A 26,588-nucleotide genomic window follows, 5' to 3' on the forward strand; every position below is an offset into this window, starting at 1 on the left:
TAGTACGGTCTCTGTTCCCTGATTGAGGAAAACTCAGCTTTTCTTAATATCCCGACCTGACCTGACGGACTTCCGCCTACGCTATATAATCCTGAGGATTTCCTGCTAAGTTCCTTGAAAAGTGAATCGGAAGTGTCCTGCAGTGAAGGAGGTGAAGTTTGATCGACGTCCGTGACGTCAGACATCTTGTTACGAGTTCGCGTAAGCGAACAAGCATATTGGGCGTTATACGCACAGAAGTCACACGGATTATTCGTCCGGCAACGTCCTGGGTACAGCAACGATCCCCCAATCTTGGTAAAGCATCATCCTTAAAGGCGTAATCTTATTTACCCTCTTGGACAGATTGTGCTGGAAAGGCTGGAGATAATCGTGTAAATGGCAATGTGTGCTTTCAGTCATCTGAGGCATTGTCATTTTCGCTCGTAGCATCGAGCCGAGACGCAGGTTCCTAACGGATCCTGGGAGGTTCTCATCTTTTCGCTCTACGGAGATTTCACGCCTGGTTACTTTTTGATAGGAATTGCCACCATCTACAATTCCTGAGCCATCGCTTATAGCGGTGAATGTCTCACGTTTGTCTCGATGGCATACGTCAAATGCTTGAAAGTTTTTGGGCAAGATGGTCTAAGGAGTGCTTGCAGTGCTATCTTTCACTTTACAAGTGGAATAAACCTGCTCCTTCCCTCACTGTTGGCTCCCTTGTTCTGGTGGTAGACGAAAGGTACCCTCCTTCAAAGTGGCCGTTAGGTCGCATTATTCAGACTCATCCGGGTAATGACAGGGATACTCGTGTGGTAACGATTCGAACTCAGACTTCTCTGGTAAAGCGGCCAATTATAAAAGTTTGCCCACTTCCAATTCGAGCTGACATTTTGTAATTTTTTTTTCGCTAACCTCCGGTTAACGAAGGCGGGCGGAAATGTTTGAGATTAGGGCGCGAGCCCGGGGCGCGCGACCGGTTACCGCTAGCATGAAGTGCGCTCGTGTCTCGGCGGCTAGCTCGAGGTTCGTTTATAACAACGTTCGCGTTGCAAGAACCGTCGCTATAAACAGCTTTAGTTTTTTGTTTTAGAAAGAGTCGAGCTTTCGTGATCACGTCGCTTTCTGGTCGTAGTTATTTTTCAGTTTTTCCGTTTTCTGATATTTAAAAAGTGGCTGCTTGATTGTGAGTGGGCAAAGTTGATGAGACGAGCTAATAACGAGCTCGAGACGAGCGGAGAGAAGGAGTAAACGTGACGGAAACAAGCTGATTAATATATTTTTGGATTAAAACGTAAAAGGTAGGAAGGATGTGCTATAGCTCGGATGAGATCTCCTTTCCTCTAATGGATAAATAACTTGGATGCGCTTTTTTTAAATGAGATCTCCTTTCCTCTAAACGGATAAGTACCTTTGTCTATTCATTTCCGTATGCCCTCCCCCGCTCCGAGCGAAGAAAGCACCCCCGAAATTCCCCCCGGCCGAGTTCGTCCGGGTGTCGGACGCGACTTGTCACGTCACAATGTATCTGCTTGGATAGTTGAGTTAGGGAATATGGTCTTCGCAGTATACGTATGTATATATTATACATCTTATTTCGGTCAGGCGACAGTAAATATACCGTATATATATTCAGCACGCGGTTCTGAACCGTAAAGTTATTCGGGAATATTTATGCGAGATACGGTGAGACACCTTATAACATTTGTTACGTAACTGGGGCGGAAAGTAGCCGTCCGTCTCTGTGCGACAAATTAATTTCTGAGAGTTAAATTGCAGGTGAAAATTTCGAACTATAATTATGCTAACAAAATCGTGAAATTGTCAGGTTTTTCGCACAAATAGTGAAACTGACTTCTAAGATTATCGAGAATATTTTTTAAATAAAAAGAGTAAAGGGCTCACTGGAAGGAGTTGCATTTAATAATCATTTCTGTTAGAAATGAGCAACTATCAGGCCTTTTCATGCTGTAAAATAAAATGGAGAGCGATGTTGAAACCTATCACTTTTGGAAGAACGGCGAAAGCAGAAATGAAATTTCATTAGCAATGTAAATACGGTGGCAGGATAGAATTCGTCATAAAGGAAATAATAAGAATACGTTTGCGGAGCTACTGATGACACGTTTAACGCATATCTTTTATCTACGATCAAGTTTTACTGAATAGAGAATTGTCGATACGATCATGACTGTCAATTACGGCTGAAACGTGCGCATCGTTTCCGCTCTGCCAAGTGTCACCGGAAATAAGAGCAACACGTGAGGGCCGCGCGGTCACGGTGTATTGATTTCGCGACAGAGCCCAGTTCTATTCGACCTCTTGCGCTATCCAATAGCTCTATATCGAAATCCCTCTGGATTCGATTCGTGATAAGTGACGGACTGACGGCACTTGTCGCGCGATATAATTCTTCACCGTCTTTTCAGGGCAGGCTAAATTCACCAGTGGTTTTCTTTGAATAAATCAAAGTAATATTTATTTCGTCGAAAATGTGTACAGAATTTTGAGGGCACCTACTATGTACAACCCTATGTCACATCGTTATCGTACAGTTTTTACATCGAAATATCTTTCTTTCTTAGTTTAGATTACTTAGTTTAGAGGTTTTAAGAACCGATGTCTAAAAAATTATACAGAACGAAGGACAAAGTACGAGCCATAGTTGGAAGTGAGAGGGAGTAGCTTAGACCGCGTTAGCTTTAATCCAATCCAGGTAAGAGACAACACGTGTATAGACGGTGGGGTAGGAGGTGCTGGCGCAACCGTTCGCCCAGGATACCAATCCAACGAGTTTTCCACCGACAGTCAATGGGCCACCAGAGTCACCCTGGAAGAAGCAAGATGCCATTTCAAATATGACGCCTAGATCTTGTTTTGTGCATTTAATTTCTTTATCGAGGTTTTAAATATTTGGTCGTGAGGATATTAAATAGATAGACCGATGCAATGGCAGTTGAAATTTTAAGATAAACTTACATGGCAAGATCCTTTCTCAGTTTCCGGATGGTACGCGCAAACTTGCGTGGAGTGGACGTCATATCCCATATCGTTGTACATATACTTGCAGTATTCTTGATCAGCGATCAAGATGTTGACTCGTTGTAACTTAGTAGTGGTTGGTCCACCTTGCTGCAATTTCGCAATAATATTTATAACTGTTGCTCTCGGAGTGACACTAATTTTCTCTTATTCTTTTTATACTAGATATTATAAATATCTAGTATTATAGTCTAAGTTACAGATTAAATGATACTTAAAATGACAGAAAACTTACCCAGAGTCTGCCCCATCCTGATACAACAGCTACATCGTTGGCCTTAACGGTATGTCCCTTTGGTGGCAGAGGAACGTGTCCAACTTTGTTAGATTTTACGAAGGGAGTTTTTACCTGAAAGACAATTTTTACTTGAGATTTGTAATTTTTTATTAGAAAAAATAATTAGAAAGATTCTAATTTCCTCGTGTCGAAAGAAAATTTAAGCCATTCTCACCTTCAATAAAGCAATATCGTTAAGCCAGGAATTAGCGGGGTTATAGTTTTCGTGAGTAATGATTCTTTCGACATCATGCTGCGATTTCTCCTGGCCTGTTAGATTGATCGTTGCAGCAACAACTTTTATGCCATTGGCGCGTTTGCTACAACACGAAATTTTTAATCGATTAAATTTTTACCTAAATATATAATACAGTGAATATGTCATATTTTTTAAAAATTGATAAAATAATATTTACACGTAGGTACGCGTGAAAATGTTTATAGTAGAAAGATATATTAGCGTGATACATATATATGCAATTATTTTATTAAAAGTAATAATAATAAAATTACCCCTCAACGCAATGAGCTGCCGTGATGACATAGTTATCGCTCAGTATCGAGCCACCACAGAAGTGGAAGGAAGAATATTTTTCTTGAAGAGAAATCTGTGAAAATATCATAGCACTCTAATATCTGCGCATCTGTTCATATAATATTTTCATATATATTTTTATATGTTAATTATAATGAAAAGTATTTATACGAACATATATATATATATATATATATATATATATATATACACGTATACTAGTTTACATATATTTTCTGTTAATTTTTGTAATGAATTTGGTAACATGTACCTGATATGGAATCTCGCCTACTTTGGCATCCTCTCCATTCACGATCCTGGGATCAAAGAATGGAAGGACTCCAGCTGCAACGATAAGTGATTATCACTATATGTAAAATGCAGCCGAAAAAATGCAATCTTTACAGAGATAAATTGTTACAAGTAATAGTTCGTTTCTCAGGTGTGTTTTAATACTGAATTTTTGGATCTTTGTGAGTTAGCAATCTTTCAGCGAAGTTTCATTGAAAATTATTAAGGATAGTTTTGCGATTATTTCTATTCGTGTATTTAATTGATTGGCAGATAAACAAAAAAATCACTTATTTGAATAATACGACACAGTAAAGCGATTTTTCCCCAAGATATTTCTAAGGGAGTTATTAATTTGTGTTCACTTGAACAAATGATTATCGGTCAACTCGAGAGAATTATTACTTACCGTGGGAGAAAGCCAGAAGGCCGAGGAGACACAGAACTCTCAACGCCATTGTCTGATCACTGACCGAAGCCTGATTTGAACTCGTCAACACCGCGATTTTATATGTTTCTAATTGCGTCGCCCCTCTTCCGTGTAAGTAGTCCAATGATTGTCAAGTTTTCTTAAGAAATTAGATTAGATAGATCAGTTGCGAAGTAGTATATCGGAGATGTCGTACTGATACGGATTGATCAATGATCATTCGTCTTGATAAGCACGTGATACTGTGTCGTCATTGGAATTTTATTCTCTCAAAATGTTTCTCTTTCGATTCATCGCGGTTTCATATATATTAGTTAATATTATTTTATTTTGTGAAATGATTAAAATTAATAATTTAAGTAATTATATTTATTTATTTAGCATATCGTATTTGTAACTTTTTATGATTTTAAAAATATTTTCGTTGAAATATTTTCCACGATTTTTTATTTGAGATACTTTTGGTAATGCAGCTGTCAAAATTATATACAAATCTTAGCGTATTTTATTTAAAGTAGGCATAATTTGTAATAAGTTATTATAATTTCTTTTTAATAATTACTTTTATTATTATTTTTCTTATCATTCGAGGAAAGCAATAATCGTATTCTGTCGATTCCTGGTGTCACTTTTGATATATGATATGGATCTGGATTTTCCCGTATCTCTAATCTCGCTCGATGAATCTTTCGCACGATTTAATCGCACTCTTTGATTGCGATTAAATCGATTGAAAGGAATAGCACGGTTCTTCGACATGATAATTATGGTTATCGATATGATAATTCGATATGATAATGATAATAGCAGCATTTCGCACTTTTTTCGCTTATCATTCAATGAAACCCATAATGAGTTGATTTTCTGTAGCTCGGTAGACAATGCTATTTTTTATCTTCGCGGAAGTATAAGCTACTGATTATAGTTATCGTTCACTAACTCCGTTCGCAAACAACTTATATACTTGATTAGACACAGAGCTATTATAATCTTATCACTTTTTTGACTTTCTCTGTTTTTGACCACGAAGAATAATTTTCTTATTAGGTTCGTACATTATATTAGATATAAACGTTGCAAGATCTTTACAATTAATAACTAATAATAGTAACGTAAAGAAAAAAATTATTTTCAAAGATAATTGACGTTGCGAGATAATAATTTTGTCGGAAATGATAAGCTACGCTGCATTAAAAACTTTAATAGTCTCTTGTTAAAAGTTCCATGCTCGCGGCGCTAATTTCAATAGGAAGTCTCACGAGGGATGAAGTTTCCGGTCATCCTCATAGCCTGCGAATTTTTATCAGAAAATCCTGACCGTCAAACGGATAGGTGAGAGACGATCTCGATCGCAGGTCCAGGATGCCTGCGGGCTGTCAGAGTTTCAGGATTCATCTGCGACTTCGTGCCTCGATCATGTAATCGACCGAATGGGTGATCAAAGCTTTGTCGATCGAGATCACTGATACTTTGCGTGCACGAACTCTCAATCGTGTTCGCCTGCCCTTTACTAAACTTGCTAGCATGTGAAAGCTCCAAATAAATTTACAACTCATACATACATGGAATTAGTTAACTCTCAAGCGAATTCATAGCAATGAAAGCCGTTCGTTCGGAATTTGTAATCGCAGATCCTTTTGTAATCGCGTGTTTTATATCGCTGATGGAAGAAACCACGATATAAAAAATTACATTGAAAAATTGAACATTTAAATTTTATTATTTACACTTTTGGTGCAATGTTTTAATTGTACGAATGTTTGTTTATTTTATGAAACTGTACGCGGCGCCGCGATGAGGATATTTATCAGATTTTAGTAATGTATTTATCAATATGTTTATGATGGCATATATTGTGGAGATACGAGCGCAATCGTTTACCAACTGTGATAATGGTAACTCTATCGATCGACAAAAATATTTGGTGCGATAAAAAATGTTTCCAAATATTTCTCTTCGTACTTAAATATGTCGGGTGTGAAACTATAAGTTTCTTAATTACACATACCTTAGATAACAAATGGGAGTTAGTTGGATTATCTTATCAGATACAGTCTATTCCGCAGTCATTCAGTGTTTTAAATTGTTTCAACAGAAGTACCACGATAAGTGTTCTGGTTTTAATGATAGTGCGTAAAAATGGGACAAGTGGAACAGGCGATATTTATATCGTTGTGTCGCCGTATTTTTAAGTTCTGCTTACAAATCCATTTCGCAAATTTGCTCGTTGGGCGTGCATCGCAACGGCATATTGTTTGCACGGGAGAATATCTATTTCCTTACGTCGGTGAAATTTGCTATCGCATGTTTTATTCAAGAGTCCCTTTTGGAATATCGGTTGTTGCAAAACTGCAAATGGAATAAAAGGTTCAAAGGTTGTCCGGGAACAACGGGCGCTTCTCGCGCGAGCGCTCGTGAGAATCCGAGGACACGGTTTTTCCTTCCACGCGTAAAATTGCCAAGATTTTCAAACAAAGCGAGCGCTCTTTTAAAAGAGAGGAAGGATTTATGAGAAGAGGTATAAAAGTATGCATTTTCTGGGCTATTATTTGCGCGGAGAGAAGTGTGTATAATTCATATTACGTGATATGACGATTGTCACTAATAATATGTCGTTTTACCACATTCACGCTTTATGTAGCGTGTATATAATGTTATAACGTGTTTTACATCGTTGATAATTTTTATCTACGATTAATTCTGAATAGATTTCTGAATGGAAAGGATGAATTAATATGATGAACTTTGCGTCCTACAAATTGCTCAAAAACTATTTATTTTTACAATTAACTATCTTTATTTCAATATCTAATTTAATGTATTTATTCCTCTGTATTGAAGAGTTATTTCAATACAGTTTGCTATTATAAATTCGCGCTTAAATGAAAAAAACGAAATCTCTGTGCGGTTCGTATTTTTACTATTTAAGTGTAAGAATTTTTCGTTGAGGAGGAAAAACGCGAGTTTTGCACTTTTTTTTTGAAAATTTACAACTTTGAAACTATCCGGTAGAATTCAATTTCTCTTGCGGATTCTGAAAGAGCAGATGTCATATCTTCAGGAAAAAAATAGAGCAATGTAATTTTTGATCGTTATCAACAAAATCTCCAGGGGTCAAGTAGACCGATTTTCGAGTCTCTTTTTTCGTAAAAGTAAATGTTTTCGCGTGATTTCTTAAAAAATTAAATTAGAAACGAGATAAAAAAACATGACTACCATGACTAAACATGATTTATCTAATAGCACCGTATGTGTGTGTGTGTGTGTGTGTGTATGTGTGTGTACACACATTCTATAAAACATTCATATCAAAGTCATACTTATAAACCAATAAATAATTGTTAATATTAAAGATTATAACAAAAACGTAAATATTTATTCAATACTACTTATTTAGTACCAAACTAGCAAAAAAAAAACGAGGCATGAACTTACTTTTGAATTTCGACCGAGTCGTATTAACTTGAGTCTCTGAGACCCGATACTATCTTTACGATACTATCTTTCGCACTGTTCCGCAACTATAAGCGACTACAGCGGCCTAGCGGCAAATTGTAGGGATAGGACCAAAGTTTTTTCTACGCCGCAGAGCTGTCTTTATAATGTCAAGGGCCCCGCGATATCAGTCCCTCGAAAATTTGACTGGGTCTCTTAGACCTAAGTGTGTACTTCTAGGATTATTGAGGTGCGTTGAACTTCCACAATGTCCTTGCTGAAGCGACCGTCAGAAAACGGTTGAACGAGTGCGGGCGGTATTCTCCTCTCTTGCTCGTCCTCGGAAAAGTAGTAGTCACGGCGTCTGCATATTACGACGCTACGCGCATGACCAACCGCGATAAAAGAACATCGATTACCAGTTTGCATAAAATCTCGGATCTGTTCTGTGTGGATATCGACGTCGCTTATTTAACGCCTAGCTTCTCATTCGTAGTGTCATTTGTACGATTTTAATATGAAGCGTGTTTGTGTGCTCTCTTCCTCTCCATTTTGCTTCTCGTTGGGCACGATGCCTGAAATCGATTTAATCTTTTAAAGAAGAAAGCTTTCTCTTTCAGGGAAAACGGAGAAGATATAACGCTTCTGACAGTCATCGTAATATTTGTAATTTTAAGCGAAAATAACCGCGAACAATCGAATTGCGTCTTTAGTATGAAAATGTGAAGCGCGATTTGATAATCTGAAATTAATAACACTACGTAAATATTCGCATGTAAATGTTTTGTCGAAACTGCATTTAAAGTGTAATTTTTTAATTTCAATTAAAATTGTAAATTTTGCTTTTGATCAATATGTCAATGGGACTCTCAAATTTGTTGATCAATATACCGCAGCGTTTAAAAATACGTGGAGAAGTGTTATTTGGTTTATTTAAATTACTAACGGCGGAAATATGGGGTCATGCATGAGTCGCATCACCTCGTTCAGAATGATAACTGAGTCTGTTGATTTGACCAATATAGATGATCGATAAATTTATTAACGTTTGCCTGCACTATGTATGTTTGTCGAACTAATAAAATATTAATCTCAACGTAGTGGCGCGTGCAAATGGAAGATCGTTTCAGATCAACAAGTATTTCTTCGTGCGTAATGCGTAATTGCGTCGGCAGATTTCGCACACGTTTGCGCCCAATATATCATAAACTGTTTATGTCAACGGTGAATATGTGTTACCGCATGATGCGCAATATTTAAGTTTACTTATTACGTCACGTATTATTGGGCATCGGAATAAACAAACGCTTCTTATACCCTCGCGAGAAATATTATGAAACGTTAATCGCGGTACCGCTGTAATGTCGCGTAACGCCTCTGTAATTAGTCAAGTGCAAATTACGGCTGGCGCGTTCATGGCAAGTTAGCAGCGCTACTGGGGTAAGTTAATTATCGTCAAGGCGACGGAGCAGATTATATGAATAATCATGATCGTGTGTGCGGCAACTAATTATAGACGGAACACGGTTGAAAAGTATTACGACGTTACTTAATGATTCTACCGATGACTCTATCTAACGACGATATACTTAGCGTGTTATCGGTCTGATTTAATTTCACGAGATAAATGGAAAAACTTAAGATAATAATCTAGACGATTTGTCGTTCTTACTTATCTTAGTCGACTGTTTGGATTACAAGAGCATTTATTCATAACAAGATAACGTTTTAATTACACTATATTATGGGCCTTTTTTTATTTACACAATTTACAGACATTTATATACAAAGGGACTTTGAGTATGTATAATTTAAATTTAAATTTAACGACAGATAGAATCTATTTACATACTATATTTACCCCATATTCTTATATTTATCTAATTTTATAATACTCAGTATTCTTACACTCTCTAAGAACATCAATTCTCTTCAATTCTGGAACACTTTATATATTATTCAATATTTACAAGTCTTTTTAATTTATAAAAATAATAGATATATGAAATAAACATTTGTGTGACATGTTTGCTATAGATTTTGGAACCGTGATAAAACATTTTGCGAGATAAGTGAAAATAACACAAACATATTTGCAAAACGAATTATCAACGCAAATGTGCTTGTACAAATTTCTTGCTTAAATTACGGCATCTGACACGAGACTGATCTCCGTGCGTGTCTACTGATAATCTTATCATATCAGCAATTAATTTTGAAAGATACGACATAATCTACTGTCTAGCAGCAGTAACAAATTTTGCCCGTGCGAGATAAAATTATTGGCGGCACATTCAACGCGACGGAATAAAATAGAAAAAAAAATATGAATGTAACCTGTGCTCGGTATGCTTGTGTGAATTGACGATCGTCAGTCTATACGAATAATGAATATATCAATTGAATTTATACGGCGTTCTCCTTGATCCAGTCGATATACGAAGGTACGCGAGTGAATACAGTTGGATAGTCAGTAAGAGAACAAGCTTTCGCCCATGATACGAGCCCGACAAGCTTTCCATTAACGATCAAGGGACCGCCCGAGTCACCCTGCAAAAGAAGATTAAAATGTTTTCTAAAATTAAAACAGAAAAAAAGAACGATTCGCGCATGCATAAAATGTTTAAAGCTCGCGTGACGCTTTAAAGCGATACAGCTTTCGCAACTGTTGCTCTTTCTTTTAATTTTGGTTTGTTATATATTTCGCGGGGAGTGTTAATCAACTATTTTTCGCAATTGTTTATTTTGTCTTCTCTAAGTTACGTTTAACTTTTATCTTATAATTGTATTAAGGATTAAATTTAGTCTAAAAAGCCAAATAGATTATTATACGTTCGCTGCGTTTACCTTACAAGATCCTCGGCTGACGTTCGGATCATAGGCACAAATATGAGTATCGTAAATATCATATATCATCCTGTCATACATTCTTTTGCAATAGTCCTGTTTAGCTATGTAAATGTTAGCCTTTTGTAAGTATTTGGATCCGGGCCCGTCTGGCTGTAATTTGTAAGAGAATTACGGCGTTAGAACCGTTGTTGCTGCTTTTACCAAATATATATCTAAAACCGCAGCAAACGATATATATCGCGTGGAATTAATTGTGCTGCGCCTACCGATAATCTTCCAAATCCGGAGACTCTGGCCACAGCCCCTTCCTGGACAGTTTCATCTTGTTCGGGCAGAGTTACTAAACCAACGTTGCTCGATGGGTTAAAAGGAGAGAACACCTAAAGAAACAAAACGTTGCGTCAGTGACGAGAGCCAATGACATCGAGATTCGAAGAAACAGTCGATTGGACAACTTACCCTAATCAATGCGATGTCATTAACCCACGAATTAGAAGGATTGTATTCTTTATGAGTAATGATCTCTTTAACCGCACGTGTCGCTCCTGCGCCTGGACGGTTCAAATTTACAGTACCGGCGATAACTTTTATGTCCTTAGGAAGCTTGCTGCAGATGGAATAGTCGTAATTAAAAGCGCAAATTTATTAGCATCTCTTTTAAAATCGCAAGCTCTGATATTTCACGAGACACATGTTACTTGGCTGTGAAAGCTAATTACCCTTCGACGCAGTGAGCAGCAGTAACGACGAAATTTAGATTAACGATAGATCCGCCACAAAAATGAAAGCTACTGCTTGGCGTCTGCAGGGAGACCTGGAAAATAATTTGTACCTGATGATCCATAAATTCTTTTTTTTTCTGCATCTTCGAGCACTTAGTTAATGAGAGCTATGTAAAACGGAGTATCTGTTTGAGAGACTGATACTAGATTTGTTACGTAAGAAAGTAATTTTACTTGAATTAGTAAATAACGTCATTTTACAAGTCACAACTCACCTGATACGGTATTTCACCTTGTTTTACATCCTCACCATTTATGATACGTGGATCGAACTCGGATACGGTGGCTGTTAACACAACAATGAACCTATTGAGCTAAAATTTTACCAGAGAGTTAGCTGTATATTTTAATGCAATTGAATGTATACGTCATCAATGTAGCGTTCGATTAAATTCAATTTAAAACGGCACTTTATTATATTTCTTCCCGTTGCAGTTGTCACATCGATGTACGAGACATTACTTTAATTTTTGTCATTTGAGTCACTTTAATCAACGGCAATTTGATTAATTGGTCAAAACTTGCTCTTGTGAGGATTCAAACAGTGTCAATTCGACTTATCGAAATCACTTATCAAAAAACTGGGCAGTTTATATCTCATTCACTACGGTCATAATGCATAATATACAATGTAGGTAATTTCTATTATATTATATTTATTCTATTGATATTAATTTTACTCACACTGGAAGGTAGATGCTACGCCAAGAAGAAATAAAACTGAGGACAACATTTTAAGCGCCAACAATCACATTTGCTGAACAATGAAGTAATTCATATACTTTTTTGATGATAAATGGCACACCTGTTAACAGACCGTTGAGTAGCAAGACTTCTTGCGTTCCAGATTAGATAAGTACATTTAATTACCGATTACGTCTGATTCTTTGTTTGCTGTTTTCGTTTCACGTATCAACGGGTATTTGTGAAACGGATGCGCGTTGTCGAATAAGGTAGTGAATATTCTCTGATATAACATCTTTAAAAAATCTAGATGGATAGAATTTTACATACTTAAACTTTGTCTAGAAATTAAGAAATAACTGAAGATCAAATAGTTTAACATTTGCCTTCATATAAATAAACGAATAATTTTCAATTAATGATGAGATATTTTTTCTATGCCTTTGAGTTTATAAGTGTAAATTATTTTAAAGGTTCATATATTTATTGACAATTATGTACATTTTATGTATTTCCTTTCCTAAAATTTTATAATTAAGTTTACCGTTAGAATTATCGTATTTTTTAAATGGCCCAATAATTTTTTTTGCAAGATTTCTGTGTATATATATAATGTACATTTCAATAAATTTCAATCACCTGTCAGATATTGATGAATGTCGGACTCTGAACAGCTTATCATTTGGATTGACCGACGATGATGTGTTACGAAAATTCTGAAGCTAAATATTAATTTTATTGTTAAATTATCACGAAGATTATCACATCCCTACTACGTTTATATACTTCGTGGAAATAATCGATAGCTTCGATGATATTGACAATGAAAAGATTGTATAGATACAGAGAATAGCATTTTTATAACTTCGAAGGCTGAACTTATTTTTATGCAGTAATCAATGTCAAAGTGATAAGTAAACTTTGAAAGTGATAAGTAAAGTTTATATTTACTGGAATTGTATCAGTCGTAAACTTGATAGAAATAGTGTCGGGATTACCTAGTGCTAACTATATCCTCACACAGATTAATTTCGCACGTAGAGCTACAATCATTTCTTCCACTTTACGAAAATCTGCTCGGTTTCCTATAACGACACATAATACGTATTAATTTATCGCAAATCCGGCGTGTGTAGGCGCTCGCATTAAAAATGCCGATACAGTTCTGAGTGCGCAATGTTGCGAAACGGTGCCCGTTAAAAACCCGTCTCTTCATTGCCGCATCCATCATTTTAAGACGAGCGAATTCTGCGCTGTTTTTATCCAATTAGGATGAAGTAGCCGTCAGTCAATGTGGCGTATCTCCGGGGGGGCGTCATAACCCATTACGAAGGCACCTGGTTGAGTGACCTTCCGATCGATAGCAGAACAGATGCGAAACTGCATCCAAGGCGACGTTGGCTCGGCTCCAGATACTTCGAAAGTCTTGTACGTGCTGATAATGCCGCAAAGACATCATCTCTTTTTTTTTTACGATGCAAGTTAAACACGCCGCGCTTTTAAACACGGTCGAGTGATCTTCTGAATAATGCAGCCCTAATTTGGACCTTTTAAATCTCAGTTTGCCAGTTTCCCTCTTAAACGTACTGAGACACGAAATCGTTGCGATAGGCTGTAAATATAGGAGATGTTAATGCGATGTGTAAATGCTAACTTTTATTTATGCGCATTACCATTCTCGTATGACACTGATATGCGATATCCAATTTTCGGAATTTTTCGTGAGGAAAAAAAAATGATATTTATCGGAAAACTTGTTTTTCAGGTCATACATATCGAGCGCATATGACACGCGATACAAATGAAAATATCTCCGAAAATTTTTATCTACACAGCGAGCGGATTTGTACGTGGCATCCTGCCGGATTTGATTGCACTGCCGCAACATAGCTTCATCAAAATTGACGGGATGAAGCTAATGCAACGTGCATTCGTTGAGAAGATACCTAAATTTATATTTCTCATTTTGCGATATTTAAAAAAGAGGATTTTCGCGAGAGAAAGCTGGCGTTCTCCAACTTACTCAATGCGCGAGCGGATATATGTATGTACAAGTCGAATTCAATCGTATGGCAATCACGTCACGGTCGAGAGATTATCCGAGGTAAGCTTCATGATGAGCCGAATGCTCCAGCTTTAAAGAGACGGAAGTTTTCCCAAGTTACTCGAAGCATTTGTATACTTTATTCCGAATATCCGCAGCTCCGCAATGTCGCCACTAGATTCAGTTGTCCCGGAAGGCGCCATCCTTCTTTATCACGAAATCTTGACAGACAGCCGCGGGATGCCTGGCTCCCAAGGTAGGGGTCGATCGATTCTCCCTACCTAATGGAATGCAGCCCGACTCGTGATGGTTGAAACCGAACCGCCGAATGCGAAGATAATAACGCGGCCGTGTAATTGTACTTGAAGCGCGATATATCGAGATCTGTTAATTTTCGAAACAAACAGGATGTTATCGCGTTGATATCATCGTTTTTAAACGGAATTTCTAATTTATTATTAAAAGCAAACAGGCTATGAAGATCGGTCGAAACGTGACGATACAATCGACAATTCTGCGATTTTCGATTTGACCTGGACATACCGTTATCGCGATACCTCGGGGTGTAGCAGGAGGTAGGGAGTCGATCGATCCTGGCAACCAAGAAGCGATATTGAGAACCGCTGTTCCAGGACTCACCTGCGTCCGACGACCCCGCATCCGGAGCTTCTCATCGATCATACAGGTAGTGAAATAGTCTGACTCTGTTCTCGGTGTGTTGATACACATTATTGTCGAACTATTCAGAATCTTTGAATTATCTAGATTTATCCGGTGAAGATAAACACATGAATGAATACACGAATAGCTTCGGATAATTTCTGACAATGAGAGACAGCATGTGTTATTGCTTTGTTGAGAGAAGAAGATTTCTATGTAGATTCTGAAACATGTATAAATGCGAAATATGTAGTCCTGGTGCATATTTTTCATTGAGCAATGCCCCATCGGCTAAACTGTATAACATTTGATAGTTTTCTTAATGAGAATTTTTTTAACGAGAAAATATTATTTTCTTAATGAGTATTTTCTTAACGAGAAAGTATTATTAAAAAAAAAAAATACCTTAGAATATTTAATTATATTTTTCTTAATTCGTAATAAGAAAATGCAGAATTTATGAATAAAATAATTATTGCGAAATACGTAATTTATTATCATCAATTTATTTATTAATAAATTAATTGTATCTTTATAACGCAACACTTGATGAATTTGAAGAAAAATCGTATTATTTTTTCAAAAATATATCAGAATATCTAAACTATATTTTTGTTAATGCACGATATATATAAGAAGAAGCAGAATTGCTGTTAGTATAATAATTAATGCGAGGCATATGTAATTTATTATCAATTTATTTATTAATTATACCTTTGTAACGCAATATTTGATAAATTTAAGGAGAAACCGTATTATTTGTTCAAAAATGTATCAGAATATCTAAACTATTTTGGTTAATGCTTAATGAAAGAAGCAGAATGCTGTTATTATAATAATTATTGCGAGGCATATATGTAATTTATATCTTTGTAGCGCATTTAGGAGAATTAGAGCTCACTTAAATCCGAGAAAACAAGCTCACAGATGTTTCTTGCGCTGTAATTCTTAACAATTATATGTAGTACCCGAGGGAGTAGCGTAGCGTGAGCGGAGACGTAAGTTGCAGCGCAAAGAGCGAGACCAAAAATGAGGCTCTTTACCAAAGGAAATACGGGGAATCATAAAACCGTTTTCGGAGCTCACAGTAATCGCGCGTTTCTCGTGATTATTGTTTGAAATGGCGGTTGTTATCTGCTGTATTTAATTTTCGTTCTCGTTTTCTGTCTAATAATTTTAACGTATCGGAAGGTGGGAGTCTCCGTTTTTCGCTTTCGTGTGCATTAAGCACGAGAACCGGCAGAGTCAAATAACGTGGATCGGTTGGATGCCAGGCGTTTTCGATATTTCGCCTTCACGGCGTCGTAAAAGCAAAGAGCATCGGCGCGACCCGTCTCTCTGCAAACTACATTCCTACTCAGTTTCAATCCGATACCTCGCGACATCGAATTTCTCAGCGACAGCGATACATCAATCAAATGCAGCTTTTCTTTTTTGATAAACTCGATCGACGAAATTTACTTGCTCGCAAAAACAATTCGAAATTGTTCAAATACTTTTCTCTGATGCACGTGAACGTTTATTACTGTCTTTTATAAAATGGAAGAACACACATTATGCGAAGCATATATCTCAACAAACGCGCCAGGGTCCTCCGTTCGTACGACCTGCACGTCTATGCGCGCGTGTGCGGAAACGTAGAAATTAACGTCGCGCAGAAACAAGAGGAAACAGATGCAAATGGTTCTTGCGTCCATTTTTGAGAGAGAAATGTTCATTAATCTCTCCGAAACAATTTCGTGCACTTGGCGCACGTTGCCGGAATGGTTAAACGGATTTGCTTTGACTGACCCACTTCTCTCTCTTGAGATACGTTTACCGCTGTCACATCGACCGCAGAAATTACGAAACGCGCAATATACAATCTGTACGCAATTTGTCCGAATGTATGTTTTCTTTAAGCAAATTCTCGTCTGTTGCCATTTGCTTACCAAATTACGGAAGTTACAAATATTAATATAAAATAATCGCACCTTATTTCGATTACATTGATCTTTATAAAATTATGTATTTATTTTCTAGAATAGTATAGGGAAAGTGTTAAGCGTAGGTATATGTAAGTTACACGCAGTAAAACACATGTGATATATATTTGACGATTTATTACATTTATATGTTTGGACGTTTAATATATATCAATTCTCGATTTTCCTGTATACGTCATTAAGTATCCAAACATATCTCTATACTTTGTTAATTATCAATCTTCTGTATTGTCATCTTCTGTATTGTTCTTATTCTTCTCATCTTCTGTATTGTCAATTACCCATTGGAAGTACGACGGGACATGTGTGTACACGGCAGGGTATGTCGTGTCACCGCATTTATATCCCCACGAACCGAGTCCTATGAGCTCCTCTAACCCAGGCTCCCCCTGAGTGACAGGGCCGCCAGAATCGTACTAAAATGCAATTCCCCAATAGCTAACAATATTTTTCATAAGGTTTTGATTGGAAAAACCAACTTACGAACAAAGTTATTTTTTACATTGAACTATAAATACGTTTCTCTGCTAGTATACAGAGTTAGTTTGTATTATTTTCACTTTATTAGTTTAATGAAATTGATGTTTGACGATAACGGACTCTCGATTTGCTCAGCTGCGAGTTTTGTAATCTTGCTATCAATTAAATTAAATTACAAAACATAACGAGGAACCGAATATGTTAATGTACAAAATAATCAATACGGTAAATTAACAATCAACATAATCAGTGAATGGCGGCGAATTGAAATGCTATAGTCATCGCACGTTTCATACGCGTATGTTGTTAAGTATTATATTAATGAAAAAATAAATTATAAATTAATTGACGAATAAAAATTTATGATAAGTGAGAGATTGCAATCATGATATGTCTCCACAATATGATTGCCAATTACATGATATGTAATTGGGCTTAATTTCTTATCGAGAATCTGAAGCACATTATACAAATCGGAATGCAAGCCTTGTATTGAGACATTACGTTTAGAAATTATTAGGAACGAGTTGAAGCTTCGCGTGAAAAGAATAATGCAGGTTAAGTAGTTAATGACTCTACCTGGACAGACAGCGTAAAATTGCACGTGCGACTAGTAACTAATGATAGCGATCTATTGCAACGCCTTTTAAATATCTTCTTACCTCGCACGAACCCTTTTCTTCTGTTTCGTCATTTGCGCAGATTTGCGTGTCATAAATATTTCTAAATCTCCGGTACACATCTCTACAGTAATCCTGATTGACTATTTCAATGTCCGCGACATATAATCGTGTAGTTTTCTCTCCTTGAAACTGTAAGTATATAAAATACAAAAATATAAGTGTGACTTGCGAAAACAATTTAAAATATGATATTGTCAAAGACATATGTAGCGTCTGACAGTCTAAGGGCCAGTTTCATCAACGTCGATTAACTGTAACCTTCGATTAAACTCACTCTTCATCTCTTTCTAACTGTCCCCCTTAGAAGGAGACGAAGAGTGAGTTTAATCGAAAGTTACAGTTATAAATGGTTGAATGTTGAGTAACTTACCGATAATCTGCCGAATCCCGATACGACTACTTCCGTACCGGCTGGAATGGTTTGATTTTTTGTTAGTATAACGGGAGATACCAGAGGAGAATATTTAATTGGAGATTGAAGCTGAAAATGAATTTTCTATGTATGCTTTTGCACAGTCTTAATTTTCAAATTGCTTAATTTAATTAAAACTATGGGTATGTGTTGATTGCAATTATATCAACTCTATGTTACCTTAACTAAAGCGATATCATTTCTCCATTGACCGTCGACGTTGTAATCTTCGTGTATATAAGAGGACTCGATCCGATGTACCGCATGCGGTTCTCGTAGGTCTATTAGTCCCACATTGGCCGAAATGGTGTTAACGTCTACACTGTAAAGAATATCACGTAGAACATATTTTCGTATCTATATACAGTTTCTATTACTAAAATGTTTCTTTAGATTCTCATATTTACTTTTCTAGACAGTGAGCGGCAGTCAGTATGTAATACTGGCTAATTATAACTCCACCGCAAAAGTGTTCCTCCGTTCTAATACGTTGAAGAGAAACCTGAAATAATGTATTTCGTGACGACAAGATACAGAAATTTATATATTAATATTATTACACGTCCATTTTTAGAGTTGACTCAGCTGAATGAGAAGAGTTAACTTAACGGTTCTAGTTTGAAATTCAGTTCAATGCTACGCATATTTTTAAGACAGAGCAGTTAATGTAATGATATTAATTAATAGCAATTTGTAAGCTTACTTGGTATGGAACTTCACCTGATCGGGCAAATCTTCCCCCCACAATCTGCGGATCTATTTTTCTTATTACGCCTGCATTCAAAATTTGTTATTACATTAAAATTTAGTTTTATTAAATTAAGGGGACGGAAGGGAGTCAGATTTGTCGAAAATGAATGTCGACATTTGTTGAAATAAAATTGATTTTTTTTAATTTATTACAAAAAAATGAATTGAAACCGGGACTTATCCTAATACAATGTTTGTTAGGATCAAAAAAATTTGTTTAGTTAAAAATATGCATTAAAACTTTAAACGCATCTTTCTCCGTTTCTTATTTTCTTTTCGTTTTGCAGTGATAACCCAAATACAGAGTAATAACTCAAATCGACTGGAAAAAAATTGAGCATACTTACAATATGTATAATTTCGGACTGAATCTCTAAAAAGTCTGTGCAAACTTTAGTTCACAATCACAAAGCTGATCAATTTGTCTGTTAGATTACTCACCATGAGCAATAGCGAATAAAGGGATTAAGAACAATAACTGTATCGTCATTGTTAGTAGTCTTGTGCGACGGTGTCAGCTGATTACTCTAAATCTGATGTTTATGACCCACACTTGAATATATGTCTGTAAAATTTATAATTTTAAATTACATAAGATTAGATAGGATATCTCATGCTTATTGATATTTAAAATAATTTCTAATCTACTGAGGTACTATCTCGCTCGCGACCTGTGTTATCATTTTCCTATTTACTTTTATCATTAATAAAACACTGATGAGTGTCTAATATCGCGTAACTTTCTATGTTATGCATAAATCTAACAACAAATGTATAAAATAATCTTGAAGTAATTATCTTAGTGATCATATAATAATTTCATAAAAAGAAAGATATATCTTCTGCAGTTTCTGATCGTTAACAATTCATTACGTAATTTTATACTTTGTTCGCCTTTCGCGTTTCTCAAGTCGCAACTTGGTAAATTTCAGTCTTAAAAATTTAACACTGTTATATGATGTATACTTTGCATCGCGGGATTACCGGCTGAACATGACATGCAGTAGTAGCAAGTAGCAGAATGTAATGCTAAACAAACTTGTGACGTGGGAGTAAAGTAACAATGCACTTTGTCGAAGTATGCCGCGGTTACGGACTTCGGCAATATTGCACAATCTATAATGAAGTATTTTAATGAGAACAGATTACTTCAAGTTACTCTGAATGATGTTCATTTACGCTCAGTTGCTAGAGGAAGAAATATTTGAGATGTTCTTGATATATCTTGTTATATTGATAATCAGATGCGAGATTCGCGAAAGATCGTTCGTTTTGACGGTTTTAGCGACTATAAATCTTGATGATATCTCATAATTTATAATAAAAGCTTTCGAAATTACCATTTACTATTCTGCACGATCTTCACTTCTCTTACAACGGAAGAAGTATTTTAGGATATCGTTGATACCAATAATCACGATTGATGGCTTACCGCACGCTTTACTCGAATAAGTCGACTAACATTTTCTTCACCTTTTTGTAGTTTTCGATGCAACGAGAGAGAGAGAGAGAGAGAGAGAGAGAGAGGGAGGGGGAAGCTCCAGGTCATTATTCGGATCGTATATGATCATGGCAGAGTCAGACAAAATCCAAGCTCGGTCAAATTCCTCAGCGTCGTATTTTTTTTGCGTAGCAAACACTCGGTTACCATGCAACTTTATTTCTTTATTCTACTAAATTTTTAGGTATAGCCTTTAGAATCACAACATTCTTGTCACAATGAGTATATATATATATATATATATATATATATATATATATATAATTTATCATGCCCAAGCAATGGCTAAAGGGCAAAGATAAAAGTACAATACTGATGTAGTTACAAAAGCGTGTGCATGCTCTCTCTCATAAGGCGAGCAACCAATGATCCAGCATAAAAACAATTAATAGGATATAGAGTATAACGCAATAAAATATAGCCAATATCAATAATACGTAACATACTGTAAAACTAAGAACTAAGAGAGAGAGGGAGAAAGAGAGAGGGGGGCGGTGGGGGCTTCAAATTATGATTAGGATCGTATATGATCATTGCAGAGTCAAACAAAATGCAAGTTCGATCAAATTCCGCAAAGTCGTACTTTTTTTGCGTGGCAAACACTCGGTTACCGTACAACTTTATTTCCTTATTCTAATACTAAATTTTCGGATATGGCCTTAGTAGGTAATCACGACATTCTTGTCACAACGAGATGCAGGGCGAGAGGCCCTTTGACGGCTCGAGTGATTATTGTTCACTTTGCATTCTCGTTAACTTTCGAACACTTTGGATAAAACACAGCGACAGGTTGCGAGACGTTTGTGGATGCGGAATACGGTCTAGAGGACTTCGAGAAACGGCGAGATCGCTTTACAGGTGCACTCGCAACTCTACACAAAACGATCGATATTATTTTTTCAGTAAATATACATTTGTGAGAAAAATTCCTTCCCCAGATACTGTTGTGACAATCGCAATTGAAAAAATTTACTAATACTAACACACAAATATAGCGCACTGGACAAAAATATGGTTTGTATGAAACTAAATTTGTGACTGGTTTTTTGTTGCGTCAACCGATTATTTTTGTAATCATCTCGTTTACTGCCACTTGCTTGCCAAATTGCGGAAGTTACAAATAAGGGAAAGGTACCAATACCTGAACATGTACCTATATCCGAACACCTTTATTATTTATAAGTATAACGCGAATTAAAATCAAAGATAAAAGTATTTTTTCTTGTAGTTTGAAACTTCAGTTATAATATCCAAACGTTTATTTTCATAAATTTATATTTTTTTAAAGGTATCCAGACACAGATACGTGTTCAGGTATTGGTACATTTCCTATGCTTAAGTGTTCGGGTATTGGTACCTTTCCCTTATCAGTATAAATTAATCGCACTTTATTTCGATTATATTGATCTTTATAAAATTATGTGTTTATTTTCTAGAATAGTATAGGGAAAGTGTTAAGCGTATATATGTAAGTTACACGCAGTAAAACACATGTAATATATATTTGACGATTTATTACATCTATATGTTTGGACGTTTAATATATATCAATTCTCGATTTTCCTGTATACGTCATTAAGTATCAAAACATATCTTTACATGTTCTGTACCGTCAACTATCCATGGGATGTACGACGGGACACGTGTGTATACTTCCGGGAATATTTTGGAACCGCATTCATATCCCCACGAATCGAGTCCTATGAGCTCATTATTGAGAGTGATAGGGCCGCCAAAATAGGGCCGCTAAAAAATGCAATTCCCAATAGCTAACAATATCTTTCATAAGGATTTGATTGGAAAAACCAACTTACGAACAAAGTTATTTTTACATTTAACATTTAACATTTAACATAAATACGTTTCTCTGCTAGTATATAGAGTTAGTTTGTATTATTTTCACTTTATTTTTTTAATGAAATTGATGTTTGACGATAACGGACTCTCGATTCACTCAGCTGCGAGTTTTGTAATCTTACTGTCAATTAAATTAAATTACAAAATATAACAAGAATCCGAATATGTTACTGTACAAAATAATCAATACGGTAATTTTTAACAATCAACATAATCAGTGAATTGGCGGCGAATTGAAATGCTATAGTCATTGCACGTTTCATACGCGTATGTTGTTAAGTATTATATTAATGAATAAATAAATTGATAAATTAATTGATGAATAAAAATTTATAAGTGAGAGATTGCAATCATGATATGTCTCCACAATATGATTGCCAATTACATGATATGTAATCGGGCTTAATTTCTTATCGAGAATCTGAAGCACATTATACAACTCGAAATGCAAGCCTTGTATTGAGACATTACTTTTAGAAATTATTAGGAACGAGTTGAAGCTTCTCGCGTGAAAAGAATAATGCAGGTTAAGTAGTTAATGACTCTACCTGGACAGACAGCGTAAAATTGCACGTGCGACTAGTAACTAATGACAGCGATTTATTGCAACGCCTTATGTAAATATAGCTTCTTACCATGCACGAACGCTTTTCTGCTGTTGCGTCATTTGCGCAGATTTGCGTGTCGTAAATATTTTTAAACGTTTTCGCGTACACATTTCTACAGTAACCCTGATTGACTATTTTAATGTCCGCGACATATAATCGTGTAGGTTCCTCTCCTTGATACTGCAAGTATACAAAGTACAAAAATATAAGTGTGACTTGCGAAAACAATGTAAAATATGATATTGTCGAAGACCTATATAGCGTCTGACAATCTAAGGGCCAGTTTCACCAACGTCGATTAACTGTAACCTTCGATTAAACTCACTCTTCATCTCTTTCTAACTGTCCTCTTTAGAAGGAGACGAAGAGTGAGTTTAATCGAAAGTTACAGTTATAAATGGTTGAATGTTGAAAAACTTACCCATAATCTGCCGAATCCCGATGCTACTACTTCCGTATCGACTGGAATGTTTTGATTTAGCGTTAGTGTAACGGGAGATACCAGAGGAGAATAATTAATTGGAAATTGAAGCTGAAAATGAATTTTCTATGTATGCTTTTGCACAGTCTTAATTTTCAAATTGCTTAATTTAATTGAAACTATGGGTATGTGTTGATTGCAGTTATATCAACTTTATGTTACCTTAAGTAAAGCGATATCATTGATCCATTGACCGTCTTTGTTGTAATCTTCGTGTATATAAGAGGACTCGATCTGATGTACCGCATGCGGTCTTTGTAGGTCTATTAGTCCCATATTGGCCGAAATGGTGCTAACGTTTACACTGTAAAGAATATCACGAACATATGGAACACATTTTTATATTGTATGTATATACATTTTATATTGCTGAAACGTTTCTTTAGATTCTCATATTTACCCATCTACACAGTGAGCGGCAGTCAGAATGTAATACCGGTCAACTAAAACTCCATCGCAAAAGTGTTCCCCCGTTCTAATAAGTTGAAGAGAAACCTGAAACAATGTATTTCGTGACAACAAGATACAAGAAATTTATATATTAATATTATTACACGTCTATTTTTAGAGTTGACTCAGCTGAATGAGAAGAGTTAACTTAACGGTTCTAGTTTGAAATTCAGTTCAATGTTAAGCATATTTTTAAGACAGAGCAGTTAATGTAATGATATTAATTAATAGTAATTTGTTAACTTACTTGATATGGAACTTCACCTGGTTGGGCAAATCTTTTTCCTACAATCTGCGTATCTATTTCTTTTATTACACCTGCATTCAAAATTTGTTATTACATTAAAATTTAGTTCTATTAAATTAAGGGGACGGAAGGCAGTTAAATTTGTCGAAAATGAATGTCGAAAATTGTCGAAATAAAAATGATTTTTTTTAAATTTATTACAAAGAAATGAATTGAAACCGGGACTTGTCCTAATACAATGTTTGTTAGGATCAAAAAAATTTTTTTAGTTAAAAATATGCATTAAAAACTTTAAACGTGTCTTTCGTTGTTTCTTATTTTCTTTTCGTTTTGCAGTGACAACTCAAATACAGAGTGATAACTCAAATCGACTTGAAAAAATTGAGCATATTCACAATATGTATAACTTCGGACTGAATCTTTAAAAAGTCTGTTCAAACTTTAGTTCACAGTCACAAAGCTGATCAATTTGTCTGTTAGATTACTCACCATGAGCAACAGCGAATAAAGGGATTAAGAACAATAACTGTATCGTCATCGTTAGTAATCTTGTGCGACGGTGTCAGCTGATTATTCTAAATCTGATGTTTATGACACACACTTGAACATTTGTCTGTAAAATTTATAATTTTAAATAACGTAAGATTAAATATGATATCTCATGCTTATTAACATTTAAAATAGTTCCTAATCTACTGGGGTACTATCTCGCTCGCGACCTGTGTTATCATTTTCCTATTTACTTTTATCATTAATAAAACACTGATGAGTGATGTCTAATATCGCGTAACTTTCTATGTTATGCATAAATCTAACAACAAATTTATAAAATAATTTTGAAGTAATTATCTTAGTGATAATAATGATTTCATAAAAAGGAAGATTTATCTTCTGCAGTTTCTAATAGTTAAAAATTCATTACGTAATTTTATACTTTGTTCGCCTTTCGCGTTTCTCAAGTCGCAACTTGATAAATTTCAGTTTTAAAAATTTAACACTGTTATATGATGTATACTTCGCATTGCGGGATTATCGGCTGAACGTGACATGCAGTAGCAGCAAGTAGCAGAATGTAATGCTAAACAAACTTGTGACGTGGGAGTAACATAACAATGCACTTTGTCGAAGTTTGCCGCGGTTAGAAACTTCGGCAATATTGCACAATGTATAATGAAGTATTTTAATGAGAACAGACTACTCCAAGTTACTCTGAATGATGTTCACTTAAGCTCATTTGCTAGAGGAAGAAATATTTGAGGTGTTCTTGACATATCTTGTTATATTGATAATCAGATGCGAGATTCGCGAAAGATCGTTCGTTTTGACGGTTTTTGTGACTATAAATCTTGATGATATCGCATAATTTAAAATAAAAGCTTTCGAAATTACCATGCACTTACTATTCTGCGCGATCTTCACTTCTCTTACAACGGAAGAAGTATTTTAGGATACCGTTGATACCGATAATCACGATTGATGGCTTACCACACGCTTTACTCGAATAAGTCGACTAACATTTTTTTCACCTTTTTGTTCTCGATGCAACGAGAGAGAGGAGAGAGAGAGAGAGAGGGGGGGAAACTTTAGGTCATTATTCGGATCGTATATGATCATTGCAGAGTCAGACAAAATGCAAGTTCGGTCAAATTTCTCAGCGTCGTATTTTTTTTGCGTGGCAAACACTCGGTTACCATGCAACTTTATTTCCTTATTCTAATACTAAATTTTCGGATATGGCCTTTAGAATCACGAAATTCTTGTCACAACGAGATGCAGGGCGAGAGGCCCTTTGTCGGATCGAGTGATTATTGTTCACTTCGCATTCTCGTTAACTTTCGAACACTTTGGATAAAACACGGCGACAGGTTGCGAGATGTTTGTGGATGCGGAGTGCGGTCGAGAGGACGTCGAGAAACGGCGAGATCGCTTTACAGGTGCACTCGCGACTCTACATAAAACGATCAATACCACTTTTCCAGTAAATATACATTTGTGAGAAAAATTCCTTCCCCAGATACCGTCGTGACAATTGCAATTTATAATAAAGGTGATTTTTTCACGGAAAAATTATTAAGTCGACGGGAATATTCTTATCTAAAAATATCGCGGAATAAAATGGATG

At 35.8% G+C, this 26,588-nt stretch overlaps 5 protein-coding genes across 8 annotated transcripts in view; 1 reads left to right on the forward strand and 4 right to left on the reverse strand.

The window, feature by feature from the left end:
- The window catches only part of Hwt (SH2 domain-containing adapter heavyweight), a 144,246-nt gene that overhangs the window by 10,578 nt on the left and 107,080 nt on the right, over positions 1-26,588 (forward strand). The gene's annotated exons all lie outside the window — the stretch shown is intronic.
- Positions 2,434-4,679, reverse strand: LOC139775856 (trypsin-1-like). The gene is made up of 7 exons (XM_071712176.1): positions 4,537-4,679; positions 4,108-4,181; positions 3,815-3,909; positions 3,477-3,621; positions 3,260-3,373; positions 2,962-3,114; positions 2,434-2,812 (listed from the first exon to the last, which is right to left on the reverse strand). Exons 1-7 carry the CDS (start codon positions 4,583-4,585, stop codon positions 2,669-2,671), a joined length of 774 nt encoding a protein of 257 aa, XP_071568277.1. The 5' UTR covers positions 4,586-4,679; the 3' UTR covers positions 2,434-2,668.
- On the reverse strand, positions 9,710-13,024 carry LOC139775857 (chymotrypsin-2-like). Of its 3 annotated transcripts, none has more exons than XM_071712180.1 (8): positions 12,948-13,024; positions 12,309-12,429; positions 11,840-11,910; positions 11,562-11,656; positions 11,302-11,449; positions 11,109-11,222; positions 10,840-10,992; positions 9,710-10,542 (listed from the first exon to the last, which is right to left on the reverse strand). In XM_071712180.1, the coding sequence occupies exons 2-8, from the start codon at positions 12,355-12,357 to the stop codon at positions 10,399-10,401; spliced, it is 774 nt and encodes a 257-aa protein (XP_071568281.1). In that variant the 5' UTR covers positions 12,358-12,429; positions 12,948-13,024; the 3' UTR covers positions 9,710-10,398. The 3 variants fall into 3 exon arrangements, with proteins under 3 accessions (XP_071568281.1, XP_071568278.1, XP_071568279.1); XM_071712177.1 differs by having other exon boundaries at positions 12,309-12,614; positions 12,948-13,015; XM_071712178.1 differs by lacking the exon at positions 12,948-13,024 and adding an exon at positions 12,495-12,605.
- Positions 16,996-21,466, reverse strand: LOC139775850 (chymotrypsin-2-like). Its single transcript, XM_071712167.1, has 8 exons — positions 20,663-21,466; positions 19,764-19,887; positions 19,276-19,346; positions 18,980-19,074; positions 18,753-18,894; positions 18,531-18,641; positions 18,140-18,289; positions 16,996-17,413 (listed from the first exon to the last, which is right to left on the reverse strand). Exons 2-8 carry the CDS (start codon positions 19,810-19,812, stop codon positions 17,213-17,215), a joined length of 819 nt encoding a protein of 272 aa, XP_071568268.1. The 5' UTR covers positions 19,813-19,887; positions 20,663-21,466; the 3' UTR covers positions 16,996-17,212.
- LOC139775851 (chymotrypsin-2-like) lies at positions 22,320-26,006 on the reverse strand. Of its 2 annotated transcripts, none has more exons than XM_071712168.1 (8): positions 25,867-26,006; positions 24,956-25,079; positions 24,467-24,537; positions 24,170-24,264; positions 23,932-24,073; positions 23,710-23,820; positions 23,316-23,468; positions 22,320-22,569 (listed from the first exon to the last, which is right to left on the reverse strand). In XM_071712168.1, exons 2-8 carry the CDS (start codon positions 25,002-25,004, stop codon positions 22,399-22,401), a joined length of 792 nt encoding a protein of 263 aa, XP_071568269.1. In that variant the 5' UTR covers positions 25,005-25,079; positions 25,867-26,006; the 3' UTR covers positions 22,320-22,398. The 2 variants fall into 2 exon arrangements, with proteins under 2 accessions (XP_071568269.1, XP_071568270.1); XM_071712169.1 differs by having other exon boundaries at positions 25,856-25,985.

Source organism: Temnothorax nylanderi, unplaced genomic scaffold, assembly GCF_030848795.1.
Source record: "Temnothorax nylanderi isolate EJ_2023f unplaced genomic scaffold, tnyl_v1.0 TNYL_tig0106_pilon, whole genome shotgun sequence".
Lineage (NCBI taxonomy): Eukaryota > Metazoa > Arthropoda > Insecta > Hymenoptera > Formicidae > Temnothorax > Temnothorax nylanderi.

What these genes read in the sequence shown, in the direction of transcription:
- LOC139775856 (XM_071712176.1), bottom strand. Translation starts at nt 4,585, where the DNA reads ATGGCGTTGAGAGTTCTGTGTCTCCTCGGCCTTCTGGCTTTCTCCCAC. An exon ending in TAGGCGAGATTCCATATCAG is followed by an intron (nt 3,910 to 4,107) that starts GTACATGTTACC and finishes ATATTTTCACAG; the next exon opens with ATTTCTCTTCAAGAAAAATA. An exon ending in GCAGCTCATTGCGTTGAGGG is followed by an intron (nt 3,622 to 3,814) that starts GTAATTTTATTA and finishes TTCGTGTTGTAG; the next exon opens with CAAACGCGCCAATGGCATAA.
- LOC139775857 (XM_071712180.1), bottom strand. Translation starts at nt 12,357, where the DNA reads ATGTTGTCCTCAGTTTTATTTCTTCTTGGCGTAGCATCTACCTTCCAG. An exon ending in CGTAGCATCTACCTTCCAGT is followed by an intron (nt 11,911 to 12,308) that starts GTGAGTAAAATT and finishes TTGTGTTAACAG; the next exon opens with CCACCGTATCCGAGTTCGAT. An exon ending in ATGACATCGCATTGATTAGG is followed by an intron (nt 11,223 to 11,301) that starts GTAAGTTGTCCA and finishes TTGTTTCTTTAG; the next exon opens with GTGTTCTCTCCTTTTAACCC.
- LOC139775850 (XM_071712167.1), bottom strand. Translation starts at nt 19,812, where the DNA reads ATGACGATACAGTTATTGTTCTTAATCCCTTTATTCGCTATTGCTCAT. An exon ending in TTTATTCGCTATTGCTCATG is followed by an intron (nt 19,347 to 19,763) that starts GTGAGTAATCTA and finishes TTTTGAATGCAG; the next exon opens with GCGTAATAAGAAAAATAGAT. An exon ending in CGGGATTCGGCAGATTATCG is followed by an intron (nt 18,290 to 18,530) that starts GTAAGTTACTCA and finishes ATATACTTACAG; the next exon opens with TTTCAAGGAGAGAAAACTAC.
- LOC139775851 (XM_071712168.1), bottom strand. Translation starts at nt 25,004, where the DNA reads ATGACGATACAGTTATTGTTCTTAATCCCTTTATTCGCTGTTGCTCAT. An exon ending in CGGGATTCGGCAGATTATGG is followed by an intron (nt 23,469 to 23,709) that starts GTAAGTTTTTCA and finishes GTATACTTGCAG; the next exon opens with TATCAAGGAGAGGAACCTAC. An exon ending in CAGAAAAGCGTTCGTGCATG is followed by an intron (nt 22,570 to 23,315) that starts GTAAGAAGCTAT and finishes TGCATTTTTTAG; the next exon opens with CGGCCCTATTTTGGCGGCCC.